Source organism: Pseudochaenichthys georgianus, chromosome 10 (assembly GCF_902827115.2).
Source record: "Pseudochaenichthys georgianus chromosome 10, fPseGeo1.2, whole genome shotgun sequence".
NCBI classification, from domain to species: Eukaryota; Metazoa; Chordata; class Actinopteri; order Perciformes; family Channichthyidae; genus Pseudochaenichthys; species Pseudochaenichthys georgianus.
The window spans coordinates 17,069,432-17,088,972 of NC_047512.1; the positions used below are offsets into that span (position 1 = coordinate 17,069,432).

General features: G+C 41.9%; 1 protein-coding gene across 1 annotated transcript; it reads left to right on the forward strand.

Moving 5' to 3' along the window:
- The first annotated feature begins 208 nt into the window (after window positions 1-208).
- On the forward strand, window positions 209-12,863 carry kcnk4a (potassium channel, subfamily K, member 4a). The gene is made up of 7 exons (XM_034093168.2): window positions 209-296; window positions 5,169-5,454; window positions 5,800-5,917; window positions 6,243-6,403; window positions 6,985-7,171; window positions 10,032-10,165; window positions 10,627-12,863. Exons 2-7 carry the CDS (start codon window positions 5,266-5,268, stop codon window positions 11,704-11,706), a joined length of 1,869 nt encoding a protein of 622 aa, XP_033949059.1. The 5' UTR covers window positions 209-296; window positions 5,169-5,265; the 3' UTR covers window positions 11,707-12,863.
- The last annotated feature ends 6,678 nt before the right edge of the window (window positions 12,864-19,541 follow it).

Sequence of the window (19,541 nt, forward strand, 5' to 3'; positions counted from 1 at the left end):
AGGCCCTCTGCTCTTCCTCTGCAGCGACGGCACTTAATCACACTCGCACGCTGTAATGGACTTCACATGCCTCGTCCCTTTCTTCACCTCCTCCTACAATATGTTCTCCTCTGTCAGAGTGATGTAGGGTCACGAGCATGGGGAAACACCTTCCAAGGAGAAATGCACACATGTACTTTCACAACACACACACACTCGCACACTCGCAGAGAGGTCCTCGGTGAGCGCTGAATTGTGAGAGAACGGTACATCCTGCACGAGACCAACTTGGATAGCAGCATTTCTCCAAACTAGAGGTAAGACATGCAAAAATCATTTCTTTTCGGGGGGGGGGGGGGGGGTACCGAGAGTTATTTCACCCGTACATTTGAGAAGATGCTAATGTTTTACGTCACTTTAAAAGCGGACTTTGTTTGGTTTTTTGATCATAAGTGCTGCTTGGTTTTTGTTACAGTTGGTCTCCTAAATTACTTTTTTGTTATTAATTACAGGATACCAAGTATACGTAGTAGACTGTCACACTGTTTACAAAGAGATGCTCTAACTGCCCTGCCAATATAAACTCTCACACACTGACGCTTCTGACAACACAGTTATTAAAGTGCAGCATTTAGAAAGAAACTAAGCTTAAAACTGTATTTTAAATTGTCTGGCATCTGCTGCTGCATTTCATAAGTGTTTGATTGGAGATTCTCTTTTGGTTGTATAGCCTCAGAGAAAATGTTTATTATTTATATCTGTATATTGATATAGTTTATCTTGCTGTATGCGACTTCTGTCCCACACAGTCCTAGCATTATTTTTGCGGATCATTCTTGCCCCAGAGCATGAAACCAGAGAACCAAAGTTGTAACCTGTGATCTCTCTGACGTCAGCATTGCTTCACGAAAAGAGGAAAATACTTCGGGGGGTAATTGCATCTAAAGGGGCTTTATTTCCCCCCAGAATAGTACATTATTTTGTGTCCTCGCCCACAGACGATCATATTAATCTCTGGAGATTTATGAAAGCGTGGGACCGAATCAGACAGCAGATGACCGTAACAAACAGCTCTTCTTGTTTCATCTTTATACAGATACAGACAACTACATCTTTATAGTTTGGAGTGAAATGTGATACCTTAAATAAAAACCCATAAGCAGGATATTTAAAGTGATAACACTCTTTTCACAAACTGACTACATATTAGAAAAAACTAAATACAACATTACACACAACATAAGGAAATAGCGTTGTTTGTTGTTTTTAAATGTTATATTGTTGAACCTCTCTTTTCTGCACAGCATGGCAATCAAGTGACTTATTCTATTTATATTAGCTATGCAAATACAAGAGAATAAATACAGTATGTTGAGCAATTCTTTTAAAATAGGACAAGTCATTTTTATTGAGGTGACAAAATCCTTTTTTAATATCTCCCCATATGACACTTACAAAATGCTGTTTGAATGTTAATTGTTCTATTATCCCTGAAAGGCCTTTTAAACAAATCTAATTTATAATGTTTTCACTCCAGAACAGTTCAAAAAGTATCTAGGTTACATCAAAAGTGTTTTGTGAGTAAGTGCACCACTTCCCCATGCCCTCTAACTAAAAGCATTAGTGATTTCTTTCAGGGCAGGTCTAAGTTCTCCATGCTCTCTCAATGAAACCTCAGCTTGAAGAAAAACACACTTTTAGTTAATTTATTCAGAACATTGGTTGATGGTGGACACTGCCAAGCCAAACACACATTTGAGTGGAGGGACTTGACATATGTTTTTTTTGTCAAAAGCGCTCAGGGTCTCTCAGACTCCAAACACTGACGATCTAGATGCTAAAAAGGTTGAAAGGAACGTTTCCAATTGTTTTCATTTATTTTGTTTCTATAGTTCACCTCTGTTTGCTTGGATTTGTCTTACTCACCTGCCTTAAATTAAATTCAGACCTCAGAACAGAAACAACGAACATTTCCTAGCCTTGTGTTTCTTCTCAGCTCACATCATGATTTACCGCCTCCACTGTTTAATTTAAGATTATATCACCGCCTGTCAGCCACAGTCCTGCTCTTTCTAAGCCCCCCTCACTCAATATCTTAAAACATGCCAGCGGAGGTTTAGACAATGGTAACTAATAATATCTGTCAGTGTTGAAGCCAGGGCAGAGTGAGACGGTCCTAACAAACCAAGCCAACAGTCCATTAGCGCAGAATGCTAACAGTGGGCCAGACTCTGGGAAATGTCAGAACATTGTCAAGGTCCATGTGGAGACTGACCCAGATCGCCGTGTGTGTGTGTGTGTGTGTGTGTGTGTGTGTGTGTGTGTGTGTGTGTGTGTGTGTGTGTGTGTGTGTGTGTGTGTGTGTGTGTGTGTGTGTGTGTGTGTGTGTGTGTGTGTGTGTGTGTGTGTGTGTGTGTGTGTGTGTGTGTGTGTGTGTGTGTGTGTGTGTGTGTGTGTGTGTGTGTGTGTGTGTGTGTGTGTGTGACAGTTCAAAGAAAACATTAGAGGCCAAATGAAGATAAGCGATACATGTTTTCGATTAATGTTGAGATGTATGTTTGGAGAGTGTAATCGTTTGTGAGCCCACGGCCGGGCGGCCTGCAGTGCATCAGTTTCTCCTGGTTATTATGACAAAGTCTCTCCAATGCGAACATTTACTTAATGCCACTCATTCCCTGCTGTACCAGACAGGGAAATGTGCCAACGTAAAGCTGTTCTGTTCCTCAATGCTGTAATCTACATTTACACTTTAACATGTGTGTTTCTGCATTTCGTTCTGGTTGCTAGTTACTGCGTCCGGCAGTGGCTCAGTCAGTAGGGGCTTGGACCGTGAGCCGTAGGGTCGCCGGTTCAAGTCCCCGATCAGACCTAAAATATAGAGTGTGGACTGCTACTTGGAGAGGTCCCAGTTCACCTCCTGGGCCCTGCCGTGGTGCCCTTGAGCAAGGCATCGGACACCCCCCTTCCCCCGTCACTCCCAATGCTCTCCTCGGGCGCTGTACAATAGCTGCCCACTGCTTCTAGTACTAGACTCCTGGTACTAGGATGCGTTCAAAGCAGAGAACAAATGTCACTGTGTGCTGTGCATGTGTGACCAATAAAGAGGGTTTCATCCGTCCCCAATTCTAGTGTTAAAGGAGGAGAGATTGGACCCACAGGCCCCCTGAAGACACAGAAGGACCAAAGCAGAGCAGCGACTCAGTGAAAAGAGGATTCAAAGATTTCTCTGTCACCTGATTTCTGGAGCTTTAACATGGGATGAGCTCCTGACATCAGTGTAATAAGGTACTTTTTTAATATCCTGTCGGTAATAAAACCGATTAAAAGATTTTATCCATCTTGAAAGAAACCACAGAAAGCATGAAGCATAGTTCTTTTCAAAATTACAATATTGCTGCGTTTGAGTGAGGTCGCGTTGCCCCTACTTCTGAACAAGCTGCCCTTCTTTTCTCGTAGATTGTGATATGAGCTCGTCTCTTCCTATCTGTGTTCTTTGATGTGGGTTTTTTTTTGGAGCCATTATTGGCACACATCAAGTTAACCTCACACAGTGGGACACAGGAAACAGAAGACTTCTTTTGGGATATGTTTACCTGGTGACCAAAAGGAGCATTCCACTGATTTGACTCGAAAAGATTTACTTGTCATGAGGTTTACTAGTTCCTGTGAAAACAGCTGTCTTATTGGTCTTTGAAATATCCATAACTATAATAATGGAATATCTCTGATGGGGTGTAGACTACTGACAATGTATGACAGAGGTAAGAAACTGTTGGTGTCGTTGTTTTTGTATTATTGTAGACATTCATCAGGAAGTAAAGGTCAAATATCGCTTTCATGTGATTTGGGATGGACGATAGAGATGTGAATTATTATCATGTGATATAATTATATAAAATAATGAGTATTCAAATACTTTGAATTGTCAATACAACAATGTATTCATTTAATGGGGCATAAATCACTAAAGAGGAACTAGTTTTTACACATCTACATCTATTCGTATGTCTCTGGGAGTGATACTGCATGTGATAACAGTTTTCCAAAGTCTTTTGTGGCTCCAGAGGGTTTGTGTGAAGTCTGGTCAATCAACTAATGTGATGTCACTTCAGCTTCAGTTGGGTTTAAAGACAACTACATTTTAAAGAAAAAATAAACGTGTGTCAAAGTAGTTAAAGGTCACCTATTGTGCAAAATCCACTTTTTTTTTTGTGTTGCCATAAGTTATTCTCTATCCATTGGTGCACGATGCTAATGCTAATAATGCTAATGCCAGCAAATATAACGGCGGCTTCAGTTTTACGGGGCGTGGTTTGCAATTCGCCCAGCCAATCGAAATTGGTACTTTTTTCTCCCCAGGATAGTACCACCTCTCTAGCAGGCACTACAAATGGGGGTAAAAGTTCTCTTTTTGGTGTGAACGCAAAATTCCAGGCACTATCGGAACTAAACGGCAAAAGTACTCCGGTGTGAACGCGCCTAATGCATGATCTGTTTGGTTTTTCGATCCAAATACTTCCGAGACATGTTTTGTATATATCTGAGACCTATAATATATTGATGAAAAACAGTATAATAGGTCCTTTTTAAAGAAAGAAATAACCTCATCTCTGCAGAAGCCTATATTAGCCGCTACTAGTAGAACCAAAGTTAAACTCTGGCTTAACTAATGGCAATGGTGTTGCATTATGGTTAGGCACCCGTTCTAAGTGTCAAGGTTGATATATCCAAGCTTTCAGAAACTTTCCAAGTCTTTATTACAACTTTACATAATGAAACAATATGAAGCTGCACTATGTGAAAGGAAGGATTCAATGTTTTTGGTGCCTGAGCCAAACAAAGGGCAGTCGGGATGCCTTGCTTCTTCAGTTTTACCCTTGGTTTGTATTCCCTTTTTAAAGCCTATACATTATAATAAAGAAGTAGAGAACTGAATTGCTGGAGTTCTCCTTTAACACCAGTGTCAGTGTTGATGTAACCATGACACTGTAAGGCTTATTTTACACCTCTTGTCCGCTCCTACCTTCTGACTCTTCCTGTCAGAGACCGTCTCTTTGGTTTGACGCACAGATGTATAAATAAAGGTTGTTAATGTATGTCAGCCTTCCAAGAACACTTGCATTGCTCTCTTACACATTTCCGTGCTCACACATACAGTACCTCTGAAGGTACTTCCTGTTTATGCCCAGCTGTGCACCAGAGTATCCTGACTGACCCGACCAGATCCCGGCCCCTGAGCGCTGACCCTCTAACCCTGGAGGGGCAGGGGGGGTCCACGGGGACAACATGCGGTGTACCACCCTCTTGGCCCTGCTGACGGGGGTCATGCTGTACCTGGTGATGGGAGCACTTGTTTTCCGCACCCTGGAGTTCCCCGAGGAGGAATCTGCATTTGAAAAACTGCGGAACACCAAGAACACCTTCCTTAATAACAACTCCTGCCTCACAGAGGATGACTTCAAAAAGCTGGTGAAGGTAACATTGGACACGCTCGTTACTTAATCCCTCACACACTGACTTTGTAAATCATAAATACCGTTTTTCTTTTGGGGTTCTGTTTCTGCTCTTATCTTTATATGCACATTTTTATCTTCGCTTATAGTTGTCTGAAAATACATATGGAAATCATAGAAAAAAGGGAATTCTTGAAACTGGCCTGAAAGTCAGGTTTCATTGAGTTTAAAATACTCCATACAATAACCCTATTTCCCTAGTGAGGCCCAAGTGTTTGACCCATGAGAAATGTAGCGTACCCATCTCAGATACTGACCTGTATTTGAAGATAAATTACCAGTTAAATAAATGACCCCCCCCCTGCAGGGAGTGGTGTCTGCGGTGGAGGCCGGCCTGGATGTGAACAAACTCCCTGCCAACTTCACCAGCCGCTGGGACCTGGCCTCCGCCTTCTTCTTCTGTGGTACCATCATCACCACCATAGGTAGGCAGGGACTTCGGGCTGCACTTTGAAGTTACTTGCATACAATATGCTCTTGAAGTGAAGATAACATGCTGAAATGTTGTAGAATAGTATTAATATCAGAACAAACATTTCAAATGGAGCTTTTGTAATATCTAAAATATTTGAGTTTGACTCTGAACACGCATGACCCTGCATCATCTTCACAACCAAACCCCTGTAAAACACTGAGAGCAGGACACTGACTCATAACATGTCTGGTCTCACATGGACTTCTATTAGACTGCAGTCTGGGTATTCAGCCATACCAATGAATCCATGAGTTTGTGCTTTTATTTTCTCTCAGGTTTTGGGAACCTGTCTCCTCGGACGTGGTACGGCCAGCTGTTCTGCGTGTGCTACGCTCTGGTGGGCATCCCGATGTTTGGCATTCTGCTCGCTGGAGTGAGCGACCACATGGGCACGGTGCTGCGCAGAGCCGTGTCCAAGATTGAGACTCTCTTTCTGGTGAGAATGGTCTGTCCTCTCCGGGAACAAACCTCAGTTGGATTTACAAACCCCAAGAGGCCCAGACCCCTTTGGTCTTTAGCAGTGAATAACTGAGTGCTGTTGGATTGTTTAGTTAAGAACCTCCTAATGGGATGTGAACCTTCCGGAGTTATTAAAGAAGTGGGCTTTAGCTTGCCTGGTTGTGCATCATTTAAGCTGCCTGGATGTCTTAAAAAAAGATCAATGCTTCAGATATTTTACTTTACTCTTGAATACATTTTTACTTTTTGTCCACATTCTGGGATATGTCATCGATTTGCAACAACATTGATTTTCATCAATCAACTAATACAGCAGACATGTTTTTAGTGGAAACCAGGAAAATATCATATATTTCAAACATGGGAAAATTATTCAATCTGGTGGGAAGTAAGAAAAACTAAAACATTTAGGGTTCTAGACTGAAAGCCTGATGTAATAAAATGGGTTATGTGTTAATACAAACTTCTACCTCTAACGGCTTGTAGACTTAATCCCATCTTTACAGTCTTAAGTATTCATTTGTTTCCTCTCTATTTGCTGTTGTCTTCCTCTCTCAGAAGCGTAAGGTCAGGCCGACCACGGTGCGTGTGATCTCAGCCGTTCTCTCCATCCTGATTGGTTGTTTGATCTTCCTCGCCGTGCCAACTGTCGTGTTTCAGAAAGTGGAGAAATGGTCCTTTCTGGAGGCGCTCTACTTTGTGGTCATCACTCTCACCACTGTCGGCTTCGGAGACTACGTTCCAGGTACTGACACACAATACACAACTACATCCACACGACCTCACGTGTTGTTTCAGCGCAGACAGCAGGCGGGTCTGCAGAACTTTTCTCTTTTATTTCAGCTTTAATTATATTTCTTTTTGAAGAAACATTGTATCATTTTATTAGTCGATTAAACTGCAACAACATATTGTCATAGACTTGCAACTTGTGATGAAAGGTTGCAAGTAAACCTGGGAATAAACGCTGCTTTCTTTGCAAGTTTTATGAACCGTCATCATCCTTGCTATGGAATGGGAGAAATGTCTCAGAGACAGGCTTTGAAAAAGTACAAACGTGTGTAACGAAATCTGGCAACAGAAACTGGAAGCTGTACAGGTGCATCTCAATACATTTGAATATCGTGGAAAAGTTAATTTATTTCATTAATTCAATTCAAAAAGTGAAACTCATATATTATATGGATTCATTACACACAAAGTGAAATATGTCAAACCTTTATTTGTTTTAATCTTGATGAATACGGCTTACAGCTCATGAAAACCCAAAAATCAGTATCTCAGAAAATTTGAATATTACATAAATAAATACAGAAATGTTGGCCTTCTGAAAGGTATGTTCATGTGCTTGCACTATACTTTGTTGGGCCTCCTTTTGCATGAATTACTGCATCAATGCGGCGATCAGCCTGTGGCTCTGCTGAGGTGTTATGGAAGCCCAGGTTGCTTTGATAGCGGCCTTCAGCTCTAAACCAGGTCTTAGTACTTTTGGCAGTGTGGGCAGGTGCCAAGTCCTGCTGGAAAATGAAATCAGCATCTCTATAAAGCTTGTCAGAAGAAGGAATCATGAAGTGCTCTAAAATGTCCTGGTAGACGGCTGCGTTGACTTTGGACTTGAGAAAACAAAGTGGACCAACCGCAGCAGATGACATGGCTCCCCACATTATCACTGACTGTGGAAACTTCCCACTGGACTTCAAGCAACTTGGACTGTGTGCCTCTCCACTCTTCCTCCAGACTCTGGGACCTTGATTTCCAAATGAAATGCACAATGTACTTTCATCTGAAAAGAGGACTTTGGTCCACTGAGCAATAGACCATTTATTTTTCTCCTTAGCCAAGGTAAGACGCTTCTGACGTTGTCTCTGGTTCAGGAGTGGCTTGACATGAGGAATGCGTATATGAAGGTAGATATGGTGCAAAATGCGAGAGCGTGTAAAACCTGATGTGAGCACTTGCAGAAAAAAAATCTGAGCTTGTGTGCATACATTTACACTTGTATAAAATATCCACGTAACTGTGAACCAAATGTAAACTTGTATAAAATATCCACGTAACTGTGAACCAAATGTGAAGTCACAGAAGAAAAAGAAGTTTTGTAGCTTGTAGAAAAAAAATGAACTTCGAGATGAAATGTTCACTTGCAGAAAAATACATATTTTTTAAATATATTTTCCATTACAACTGCAACTTTATTTATTACAACCTCTCAAATCAGTCATTACAACTTGACGAATCTGCTCTGTGGCAGTATAAATCGACGAATCTGCGGTCTTGACTTTTGCTACACTTCTTGCGATAAATGTGTCGCAAAAGTAATTTTCACCTGTAGATGTGGGGGGAGGGTGTATAATAAGAACTGGATACAGCGTGGGAGGCGGGGCCTCATTCATTCCTATGAGAGTTGCTCATTAGCGCATGATGATAAAATGGCCCAACTTTTGAGAGAGTGAAACGTCACAGATTACCCGGCATGCCTGAGAAGTACCCGTATGTGATTAAATTAAATGTCTAATAAAGGACTGGCTTACCTAAAGCCAGTTGAGTAGCACTTGAAATGTTTTTGCTCTATGAAGCCTGATGTACTTATATGATTCTGTTTTCTTCAAGTTTGTATTTTGTTGGTCGAACGCACTTATTGTAAGTCGCTTTGGATAAAAGCGTCAGCTAAATGTAATGTAATGTAATTTAAAGGCTCAGGAAACCTTCGCAGGTGGTTTGAGTTCATTAGCTGAGAGTGTGATACCGTGAGTCTACAATATTGAACTTTTTCACAATGTTCAAATCGTCTGAGATACTGATTTGGGGTTTTTCATTTGCTGTAAGCCGTAATCATCAAGATTAAAACAAATAAAGCCTTGAACTATTTCACTTTGTGTGTAATGAATCCATATAATATGAGTTTCACTTTTCCACGATATTCTAATTTATTGAGATGCACCTGAATTACCCAACTACTTTTTTGCACGGTATTATAAAAAAAAAAAAACACTATTAACCAATCATTTCTTAAAAGGCTCCTTTCTTCATCATCTTCAGTTGCAGCAGTCTCAGTCAAAGGGACAATTTGGTTTAAGATGGCGCTGCATTGCATACTTTAACTTAAGGTTGTTACACGTTTAATACAAATCTGAGCTGAAACCTCAAGTCGTTAAATCAGTTAATTGATCTAGCTTCTCAAACGTGAATAATTGTTACATTTTGTAATATACTATACATTGACTTAAAAAGAATCCCTAGCCCTTATAACATACATTACTATGACTTTTTAAATATATAAGAAAAATATATACTATTCATTTTATATAAATTATGACCATTTTTTAATTTCTTTCCTGAACTACGATACCATGACCCTTTTTATGACTATAAATAATAAATATGGTTTACGGGGACTCAAGCAAAATAGTTTGAGACACTGGACCTGTGGATAGAGCAATCGTTATCAATCCAGGACATCCACGTTATTGCTACGTCTCTCTACCCGCTCCAGGACTGTTTTCGATCAGACCTTGACCTCTGATTATTGTGAGGAGGCAACAACTGCATCTCTCTGGGGATCAGTGAAACAGTGCACATTAAAAGTCCACTCTCTCTGTGTCCAGGTGGTCGTGACGGCGGCTTGTTCTTCAAGCCTCTGGTCTGGTTCTGGATCGTGTTTGGTCTCGCATACTTTGCCTCCATCCTCACAATGATAGGCAACTGGCTGAGGGTGCTGTCTAAGAGGACCCGCGCTGAGGTGAGAGATTTGTAGTGGACATCCTGGACTGTACACCAAGACAGGAAGAGCTGCACTTAAAGCAATACCTCAATTGTGTGAGATACTTATTCATAAACACAATAGATGGTTGTCGCCTCCCACTTTGTAGAAACAAGCAGGAGATACGTCACAGAAGAAAAGCAATGTACTGCACAATATCACTTTACGTGAACCTGCCAGAAAGGGTTGTTGGATGTAAAGCAGTGAATATATTCTAAATATATCCAACACATAAAGTGATATTTATTATTTTAGGTGGCTAAAATATGTTTTGGTAGCCCCCCTGTAACAGCAGTACAATGCTTTACTTCTGAGCCTGTTCCACTAATCTGAGGGTTTGTCCAGCGTCATTGCCGTGGAGAAGTTCCCATACAACCCTACCTTTTAAAGAAATCACTTTAATTTAGTTTAGAGGTTAATCTTTTCTCACTTTCTCTTAGATGGAGGAGTTGAGGGCCCACGCTACAGATTGGACCCAGAACATCCAGAACATGTCCATGGACTTCCGCATCCCTAACCCTCTGGAGTTCAACGACCCTTTCCTCCTGCAGCGCCGCCGCTGGAAACGCAGCGAGCGCCGCCGCATCCGCAGGGGGGGCGATGGAGCGCTGGGGTACCTGTCCCGCGGAGGATCTGAGAACGGACACCTGCCGAACCGCTGGGCCGCCCTCTCCAGCTCCATGAGCCGGCTGGATGCCGTTTCCTCTCTGGAGAGGGCGCTGGTGGCCAAGTCCAGGCAGAGGGTCAGTGCCGCTGGAGGGGGAACGGTCCCGAGGTTGGGGGCTCTGTTGAGGGTGGACCCCGCACTGGGCCTGCAGGTGGAGGGCAGGTCGTTTCCTCATCGGCTGACCCGCTCCTTCTCCGTCCCTGTGGCCCGCTCCACCTTAGAACTGGACTCAGCATGTGTAGCCATGCAGGGGGGGTCCTTCTCTGGATCAGAGTCACCTTTTGACTCCAGATCAGATGTCTCCTCTGCATCATCGTCCTTTTTGGCGCTCCACAAGTTGCAGTCCTGCCTCACAGCCAGCAAGATGGAGGAGGGAGTATCGAGAGCCGCAGACATGGATAAAGCACAAGAGAGAGACAAACTGATTCCAGCAGAGAGATCTGTGTCTGTGGTCAACAAGAGCCCAACACATGCAGCTGCTCCTGTTGTGGGCACTCGCTTCACCCCTCTTCACACTTCTTTTCCTCCTTCTCGCAATCCTATCCACCTCCCCTCCCCTGTCCTCCACGCTGCCTCTGCTTCCAGCTGCCAGCTGCTGGATTTCTTCGGAGAAAACCTGGCGTACATCGACGAGTCCTCGGACACTCTGAGCGACCGAGCGGGAGGACGGGAGGAGAGGAGGCCTCGAAAGCCCAAGAGGAGGAGTATGAGGAGGCAGCTGTCGCACAGGCTGAGCCCCACACAGGTGAGGAGGCCCAGCGGTGACATGCAGCCGCCTTCAAATCCCCCCACACCCCCCCCAGACTCCTCTCTCTCAGACTGGCCTCGGTCAGAGAACCAGCCGACTCTCTGACAGCCCCCACACACACGGTGCCAAAGTCAAGGCATGAGAGGCGTGATAAACATTTACATCACACCTGAAACTCTGACCACTTCAAACAAAAACCATATAAACATTATGTATACGTGTTAGTCTCACCATCATGCATGCAGCTGATGTTTAGGATATGTTTGAGCTGAACTAAGTCAACCCACATGTTTTGCTTTGTTACTCTGTGATACGACAACGTTTGATGGACGTTTGATGGAAAAACCTCCATGGGGGCTCTTTCCCTGTTTCGCTTCAGACTTAAAGATCCAAGACATTAATATATTATAATCCAGACTGAATGACTGCATCATTTACTGATCTTTGCTTCAGATTTTAAAGCAATTTAGCGATTTGGGCTCTGTGTCTTTAATGAGGGGAATTTCATCCTACTGTAACTATTTGTTCCAACATACTGTATGTGAGCTCTACTCTGCCACCTACACTCAATGACCATTTACATGCATTAATAGATCGAGCAAGTCCCACTAAACTATGATAAAGATTACGGGCAGTGTGGCAATAAATACATATACATCACACAAGTGCGGCTGTTTAGACGGGCCTTTCAATTCATTCTTAAGGGGACATAAAGGTTTGAATTTCAACAAATGTCTTGGTGGTGCTCGAGGAAGACTCGGGAGATCGCTGAAATCCGAAGGATTAATAGTCTGGGAAGCATGAATGCCTGCACAGTGATGTCTAAAGAGAGTGGACCGGTTGACAATGAAAGGTTGCTACTTCATATTTCTTAAATGAACTTTAGATAGAGAAGCCTTTCAGACGAGGGAATCACGTTTCCTTTTTAAAACTAACCACACCCGGTGTGGAGACAGTTGGTCAAAAGTTTCAGTGGTTTAAACACGCTATGAGTCACATAATTAGACATAATTATCCACTGTGTAGGCCGCTGAGCTCAAGTGGTTCCCGGCAGTCGTATTCGCACTAACTGTCAGGTTTACAGTAAGGTGGTTTGTGTTGAAACTACTGGTGACTGATGGCTTCAAGATCAGCAAAGAGTTTTAAAACTGATCAGAACAAATGATCACCCTTTTACCAAGTACAACTTTAAAAGGGAAAAGAGAGCAGATGTCTTTTTTTACATCTTTTACTTTTTATACTTGTTTACGACCTCATCTACAAACGAAATTGATAATTTTACACTATGAGGATCAGGGTGGGCTACCACCACTAAAAACATTCCTGGGGGGGGGGGGGGAACCCAGTGTGTGGAGAACCTGAACCACAACAGCACATCGTCATTAAAGCACCGCAGTGCTGTCCCTCAGCCCCAGCCCAGTGGCAGTCCTCTGTGTGATGCTGTCAAACAAGACCAATGAAAGCATTCTTCAAGATTTAAAGGGGCAGTACGCAAAACAATTAAAATGAAAAAGGTTGGAGATATCTCCTTTCAAATATAATGAAATGACATGGCACTTGTGGTGATTGAAGCAGTTTCAGGTAGGAATATTATTTTTTCTTCCAAACTACACCCGCAAAACATTACCGCGCAAAAGCAACAGGCATCTGGCCTCATGGTGGAGAGGCTCAAGCTTACCCGTTGGCGGATTTAGTTTTAAAGAAAGAAAACAATTCAGACGTGAAGAGCCCCCAACCAGATCAGTAGATTCTCTTGAGTTACTGGCCCTTATTTTCCTGGAAGAGATATATCTTTTGTGTATTTTTTACGAGTTTTTATGCAGCTTTGAGCATCACAACTCGAGTGTCATCTAGTTCCATTATATTTAAGAGAAGGCAGACATCTCTACGGCCGATACCTCCAACACTCTGGATCCAGATTAACAGATAGCGTTACGGGTTAGTGGAAACAAATGTGTATCGTTTTCTTGGTTAAACTGTCCAGTTGTTTTAGGGATGAAGGAGGGGGTTCATGATGCTCTTAAAGGGCCCATGTCATGCTTTTCCGTCCCCTTGTGTGTTATGAAGGTTTTTATGCATGTAAACGGTCTGCAGAGTCAAAAACCCTCAAAGTACACCCTGCAGCTAGTAAAACTCTAACAGTCTATGCTGCCCCAAAACGCCTCGTTGGAGATTTCTCATTTTCCATTGTTTACTTCCTGGGTACTCGGACGTGTGAATACCTATGGCGAATACCCAGAGGCCACACCCTCTGCCAGCCTTTCACGAAACAAAGCTTCCCAAACCTTTCAGCGATTCATGCCGGATATGTACAGCGTAGGGCACTGAAGAACGATGCTGTTCCTGCTTTGTTTGGACCAGGGGGAGATTTGGGTACACAACCTGTAAGTATTCATTGTTGTTTGTGTATTTATGATGTTTAAAACAAACAAGGTATCTACCACGACTGTTTAAATGGGTAAACGTTTTTGGGGCTGCTAAGTTGGGATCGCGGAGAAATGCTCTCCTTAGACCTATTCTCACAGCGTTATAAACCTGTTTCTTACTCAATATCAAGCCACACTTATTGTTTTTACTTCGGCTGTGAGTGTTTGTGTGTGCTCAGGATGAGTTTCGCTTGTTCTCGCTGTATCGCCGACCCGGAAGCCTGTCTGCTGAGTTAAAAAGGATGAAAGAAGACCAAGCGACTGTCCACTACTGTAATAAAACTATTATGCACCACTACTATGTTCTCACCCTGGATATAAAAGAGGGCTTTTAAGGTTACTTTCCTTTAAGCTTGTTTTTTTTACTATAATGTCCAGTGTTCTAAAAGATCCAGGGTGTTGGATGAAGTGGCATCTAGTTGTAAGGCTGCAGTAACATTGCAATGAAGGGCTACTTCTAAGCTAAAGAAAACACAACCATTCTTCGTTTCAGTTTATTTAACATCCATGGAAATAGTTATAAATATGACTTATATTTCGATCTATAAATCCTACACAATGTTGGTTCTGACCACTTCTACCCTTATCTGACACTGTTTAGACTTCACCCCTCTGCAACATAAAACACTGTAAACGTGTGTACCCTACTGTACTGATTGTCCTCAGTTGAACCTTGTTTGATGCCTCATAATGTCTTAAGGTTACACATTAAAGTGATGATTACCAGACTTCTGAAGCTGCCTTGACATGATATGTGATTTGCTCTTTGCTCTGCTATTTTACATTAACTCCAACAGAGCTCGTCTGTATTTATTTATAATTTCTGCATCTTTGTGATGACGTTTTGGTTAAATACACCCAATAAAATGGTAAATCTTTTTTGGCTTCGAGTAATGCCCCAACCGTCAGTTTCCTACTTACAACAACGGGCGTGGTATTAGACTGTTGGACACTGGGGTAATGTACTTTATATAAGTAAAAGTTATGCCAACACAATTAAAATACATTTTGTTATGTGCTGCACACTTTTTTTAAATACTGATGTGAATTCAATTGATTTTAGAAAAATATTATGATGTAAGATAATTTCATATCATGTAAGTCAAAATCCAAACCAGATATTATGACAACACTGGACCGATGTATTGTACACAGCCTGTAGTGCTTGTGTGATGAGTGATATTTAACCAAACCTTTAAGCACATTTGATCCTACTTCCCAAATCTAAGTTACTTTTTGAGTTTTGCACTCCTGCTCCAAACTGTTTGTTTCTAAAATTGAGGCTGTATTTGAAGATGGAAAAGAAAGGCAGGGTCTGAAAGATTAACAAAGATAACAAACAAACAATACATATATATATTTGGGTGTCTCTGTCTATTAATTTGGCAGAGGCATGGAAACATTTCAGTTTTATGTTTTGTTATTACATTCTAATGTGAAGAAGGGAACACTCAAATGTATTCATTGCTAAAATACAACTTATACTGAGTATATGATATTGGGACAGAGTCTGAGATGTGAAGTGACCTGAACCCTGGGAGTCCTGAATTAACTCGGCTCTTAACGTAGATAGACATGAAGTTCCTGCTTACTCAGAATTAGGATCTACTACAAGTGGCCGTCGTGGCAGCCTGCCCTCCACCAGTGCCAAAATAAGAAACAAACTGAATCCACTCTCAGATTCAGTGAGCCACATATTCTGTCATTTGTTGACAGACGGCTGGAAGGAGAGAGATATTTCCATGGCAACGAGTGCGGACCAGGACACATTTATACAATACTGTGTACGAGTCGTGACCTACAAAATACTGTCTTTAGACTTCTCATTATTTTTTATAAAATAATAAATAAGGTGGATATTGTAAATGTGGCTTGTAGACTAAATATGGGGTCTTACATTTTCAAATAAAAAGTTAGGTTTTAAGACTTTAGATTTTTTTTAAGTGATTTGCAAATGTTTTCACATATATTATTTACTTTAGCACTATTATATGCCTGTCTAATAGTGGCTTACTAACAGCTTATTTAGAATACTACTTTGCTTTAATAAAGTAAAAAAAGTAAATGTGTGAATTTGTAATCGTACCTTTGCATAACTTAAAAAAAATCTCTGATGTCCTGCTATAAAAATGTATCTCCTCTTTCATTGAGTTAAATCTTTAAACATCCTCGTTACCAAATATTCATTATATTCTGAATTTTTACCTCTTAAATGCCAGTCTGTGCCACTGTGATTTGTATGGGGATCGAAGGGGTAAGTATACAATGATTTATTCTACAACACTGTTGCTTTTCATTCAGTTCAGCTCAATGCAGACAGACATTACTTTTATCAGTTTGCCATGGACTCTTAAAGGAAATGAGAGAAGTGTCGCCCTCTAGTGTTCACAGACAGTCTCTGTGGGTTTGGCCTCTCCCAGTCTGACTGCCTGAAGAATATGGCTTCAATGCTGCTGAGGCCACAGATCGGTATCTTCTGTTTACTTCTGTGTCTCATTACCGCTCTGCTGCTTGTATAACTTTTAATGTTGTGTTTATGGTGTCCTGTTGCCCCGAGAGACCTGTATTTTAATTTAACTGCCAGAAACAAACAGGAACAATTTCAATCTATGGTGTTACGAATAAAAAGCCTCGTCCAAACCTGTAATGTGAGCTATATTCGACACGGACCACAAGGTGCATGTGAGAAAGACAGACATGCTTTTCAGTCATCCTCAGAAACTTTTTACAACCGTCATCAAGGACGCTCTTACATTTTTTGGTCAGTATGAGATGACACAGAGCCAAGAATCATGGCAGATTCGGCTATATGGAGGCTGTGCGGGCTGGTTGTGTGTGTGTGTGTGTGTGTGTGTGTGTGTGTGTGTGTGTGTGTGTGTGTGTGTGTGTGTGTGTGTGTGTGTGTGTGTGTGTGTGTGTGTGTGTGTGTGTGTGTGTGTGTGTGTGTGTGTGTGTGTGTGTGTGTGTGTGTGTGTGTGTGCACTCTCCCTCTCAAGGTAAAAGTTGCTGTGTTAGTTAGTGTGTCTGTGAGCGGGGGTCGATAATCTTCCGTCCCAAGGACAGTGGAACCCAGTGTGAGACCGAGCAAGGCGCTGCACCGTGGGATAAGTACAGGTTGGATATAGCAAGGGGTAGTTAAGTGGAAAGGACTAACAGATGCTGGGGCTAGTTTACTCGGGGGGAGGGAGCCTCACCACAGCACTAGCACCCCGACACACACACACACACACACACACACACACACACACACACACACACACACACACACACACACACACACACACATACACACACACACACACACACACAAAAGTGTCATTGTGGCTTTGAAAAAACGATTTTACTGCAATGGCTGGAGAACAGTTTGTATCTCATTCAGTTATTTAAACACAGACACAACTCTCTTCAGTAAAGATGGACGTACCTCCCACCAATTCCTAGGACAAAAAGGATAAATTCAGTTAAATTCCCAAAAATAAGTATATATATATATATATACATACATATTAGTACCTGTAGAAGTAAGTTAGCCATAAGTGGTGGAAAGTTACCCTATACAACTTTAATTTATACTTTTACTCCACAGTTTAGAGCTAAATGTCACACTTTACACATTACTCCAGTAGGCCTCCATTGATTTTAAACCTATAGTCACTTTGCATTCCAATTAGTAATACACAATAAAATCAACTGAATAATTATGATATATTATTATTAAAGTTAAAATACGGCTTTATTTCTCACAAGCTACACTCCATTATATAAAGTAATACAAATTAGCTCCACATTAACCAGCTTTTGGAACAAAGATAATTTTCCAATGCCATTCTGCATGATGATACACTTTAAGTAGATGTTTTACTGTTATATAGAGTGAATGCAGGATTTTAACTTAACTTTAGTAATACACCCTGAGCTGTTGCTATACTTACTAAAGTTCATCTGAATTCTTTTTCCAGCACTAGGGATTGTTACGTCATCTGCAAGAGTCCTGTTTCGGTGTACTAGCAAACACTGAGGAAGTATTTAAATGGGAATACTTCTCCGATTCGGGAACTTTATGCAATGTTGTTTTTCAAAAATGACTGCCAGCCAATCAGAAAGGAGATATAAGTTCAGTAAGTTCATGATGAAAACTACCGGCTCTGTCCACGACCGGATGTTTTTTGTTGTGTCAGCCTTGTATTTGTCATACTGGACTGCTTCCTAGTCAACTAAAACTTTATTGTCAATACATCTTTTTTATAAAAACACACAGCCATAAAAAGTAAAATACATAAATCCACATATTGCTTTTTGCAGGGTCACTGAGTGAAACACCCCCTTTCACAATCATAATAAAAACCCACAATAAAATCCAGAGAATATTTGTTGCGCACCTACCACACACACACACACACACACACACACACACACACACACACACACACACACACACACACACACACACACACACACACACACACACACACACACACACACACACACACACACACACACACACACACACACAAACCACGGGCATACCAGAGAGCCTATATTTAAAATGAGCCCTGGCGATGTTTTTTATTTTCAGCTTTTAGACATCCTATCAAAAGTGGTCAAAGTGGATGCTTGGGTGTAGGGAGAGACTGTGTGTGTGTGTGTGTGTGTGTGTGTGTGTGTGTGTGTGTGTGTGTGTGTGTGTGTGTGTGTGTGTGTGTGTGTGTGTGTGTGTGTGTGTGTGTGTGTGTGTGTGTGTGTGTGTGTGTGTGTGTGTGTGTGTGTGTGTGTGTGTGTGTGTGTGTGTGTGTGTGTGTGTGTGTGTGTAAACTGACGATCAAATGTAGGTAAGACAAAAACGTAATCATAGCATAGGAATAGCAATGCGTCAACAGCACCTTCACAATAAAGAATATAAACGCACATTCAGAAAATGAGCACAGTGTGATTACGAAATATTTGAGCCAGACCCAAATAGGTACAAATTTGCTAAGGCAGCAAAATACCACCTTCCAAACTTGCAGTCGTTCCAAATACAGCCCTGTCATCCCACGTCTCATTTTCAAAGCCTCTCTTTTCTCCCTCTCTCCTCCTCCCGCCACAATCCCTCTCTCCTTCTTCTCCTCCTCCTCCTCCTCCTCCTCCTCCTCCTCCTCCTCCTCCTCCTCCTCCTCGAGAGATATATATATGAGGGGAGCATTTAAATCTAGCGTTTCGTGAGTGGTCGGGTCGGTGTCTGGAAATCTTTCACATCCTGTTTACGCCGGGCAGATTTCAGCCCGGGAACCACAGAGAGCTGGCAGGGCCTGGGCATGGACACAGCTCCTCTCTCTCTTTTCAGTCCGCCTCCTTTGCCTAAAGATCTCCGTCTGAAAAACCTTTCCACGCCGCCTCCTTCATATCAACACGTCTAGCTCGCTCCCCTGCCCACGACCGCAGGAATACACATGATCGAGAGGAATCAAAATCCCAGTAAAAAAATTCCTTTTCATGCATGAAGCCCAATCACACAACAGCCTCTTTAATGTCCAA

What these genes read in the sequence shown, in the direction of transcription:
- kcnk4a (XM_034093168.2), top strand. Translation starts at nt 5,266, where the DNA reads ATGCGGTGTACCACCCTCTTGGCCCTGCTGACGGGGGTCATGCTGTAC. An exon ending in TACCATCATCACCACCATAG is followed by an intron (nt 5,918 to 6,242) that starts GTAGGCAGGGAC and finishes ATTTTCTCTCAG; the next exon opens with GTTTTGGGAACCTGTCTCCT. An exon ending in CTAAGAGGACCCGCGCTGAG is followed by an intron (nt 10,166 to 10,626) that starts GTGAGAGATTTG and finishes ACTTTCTCTTAG; the next exon opens with ATGGAGGAGTTGAGGGCCCA.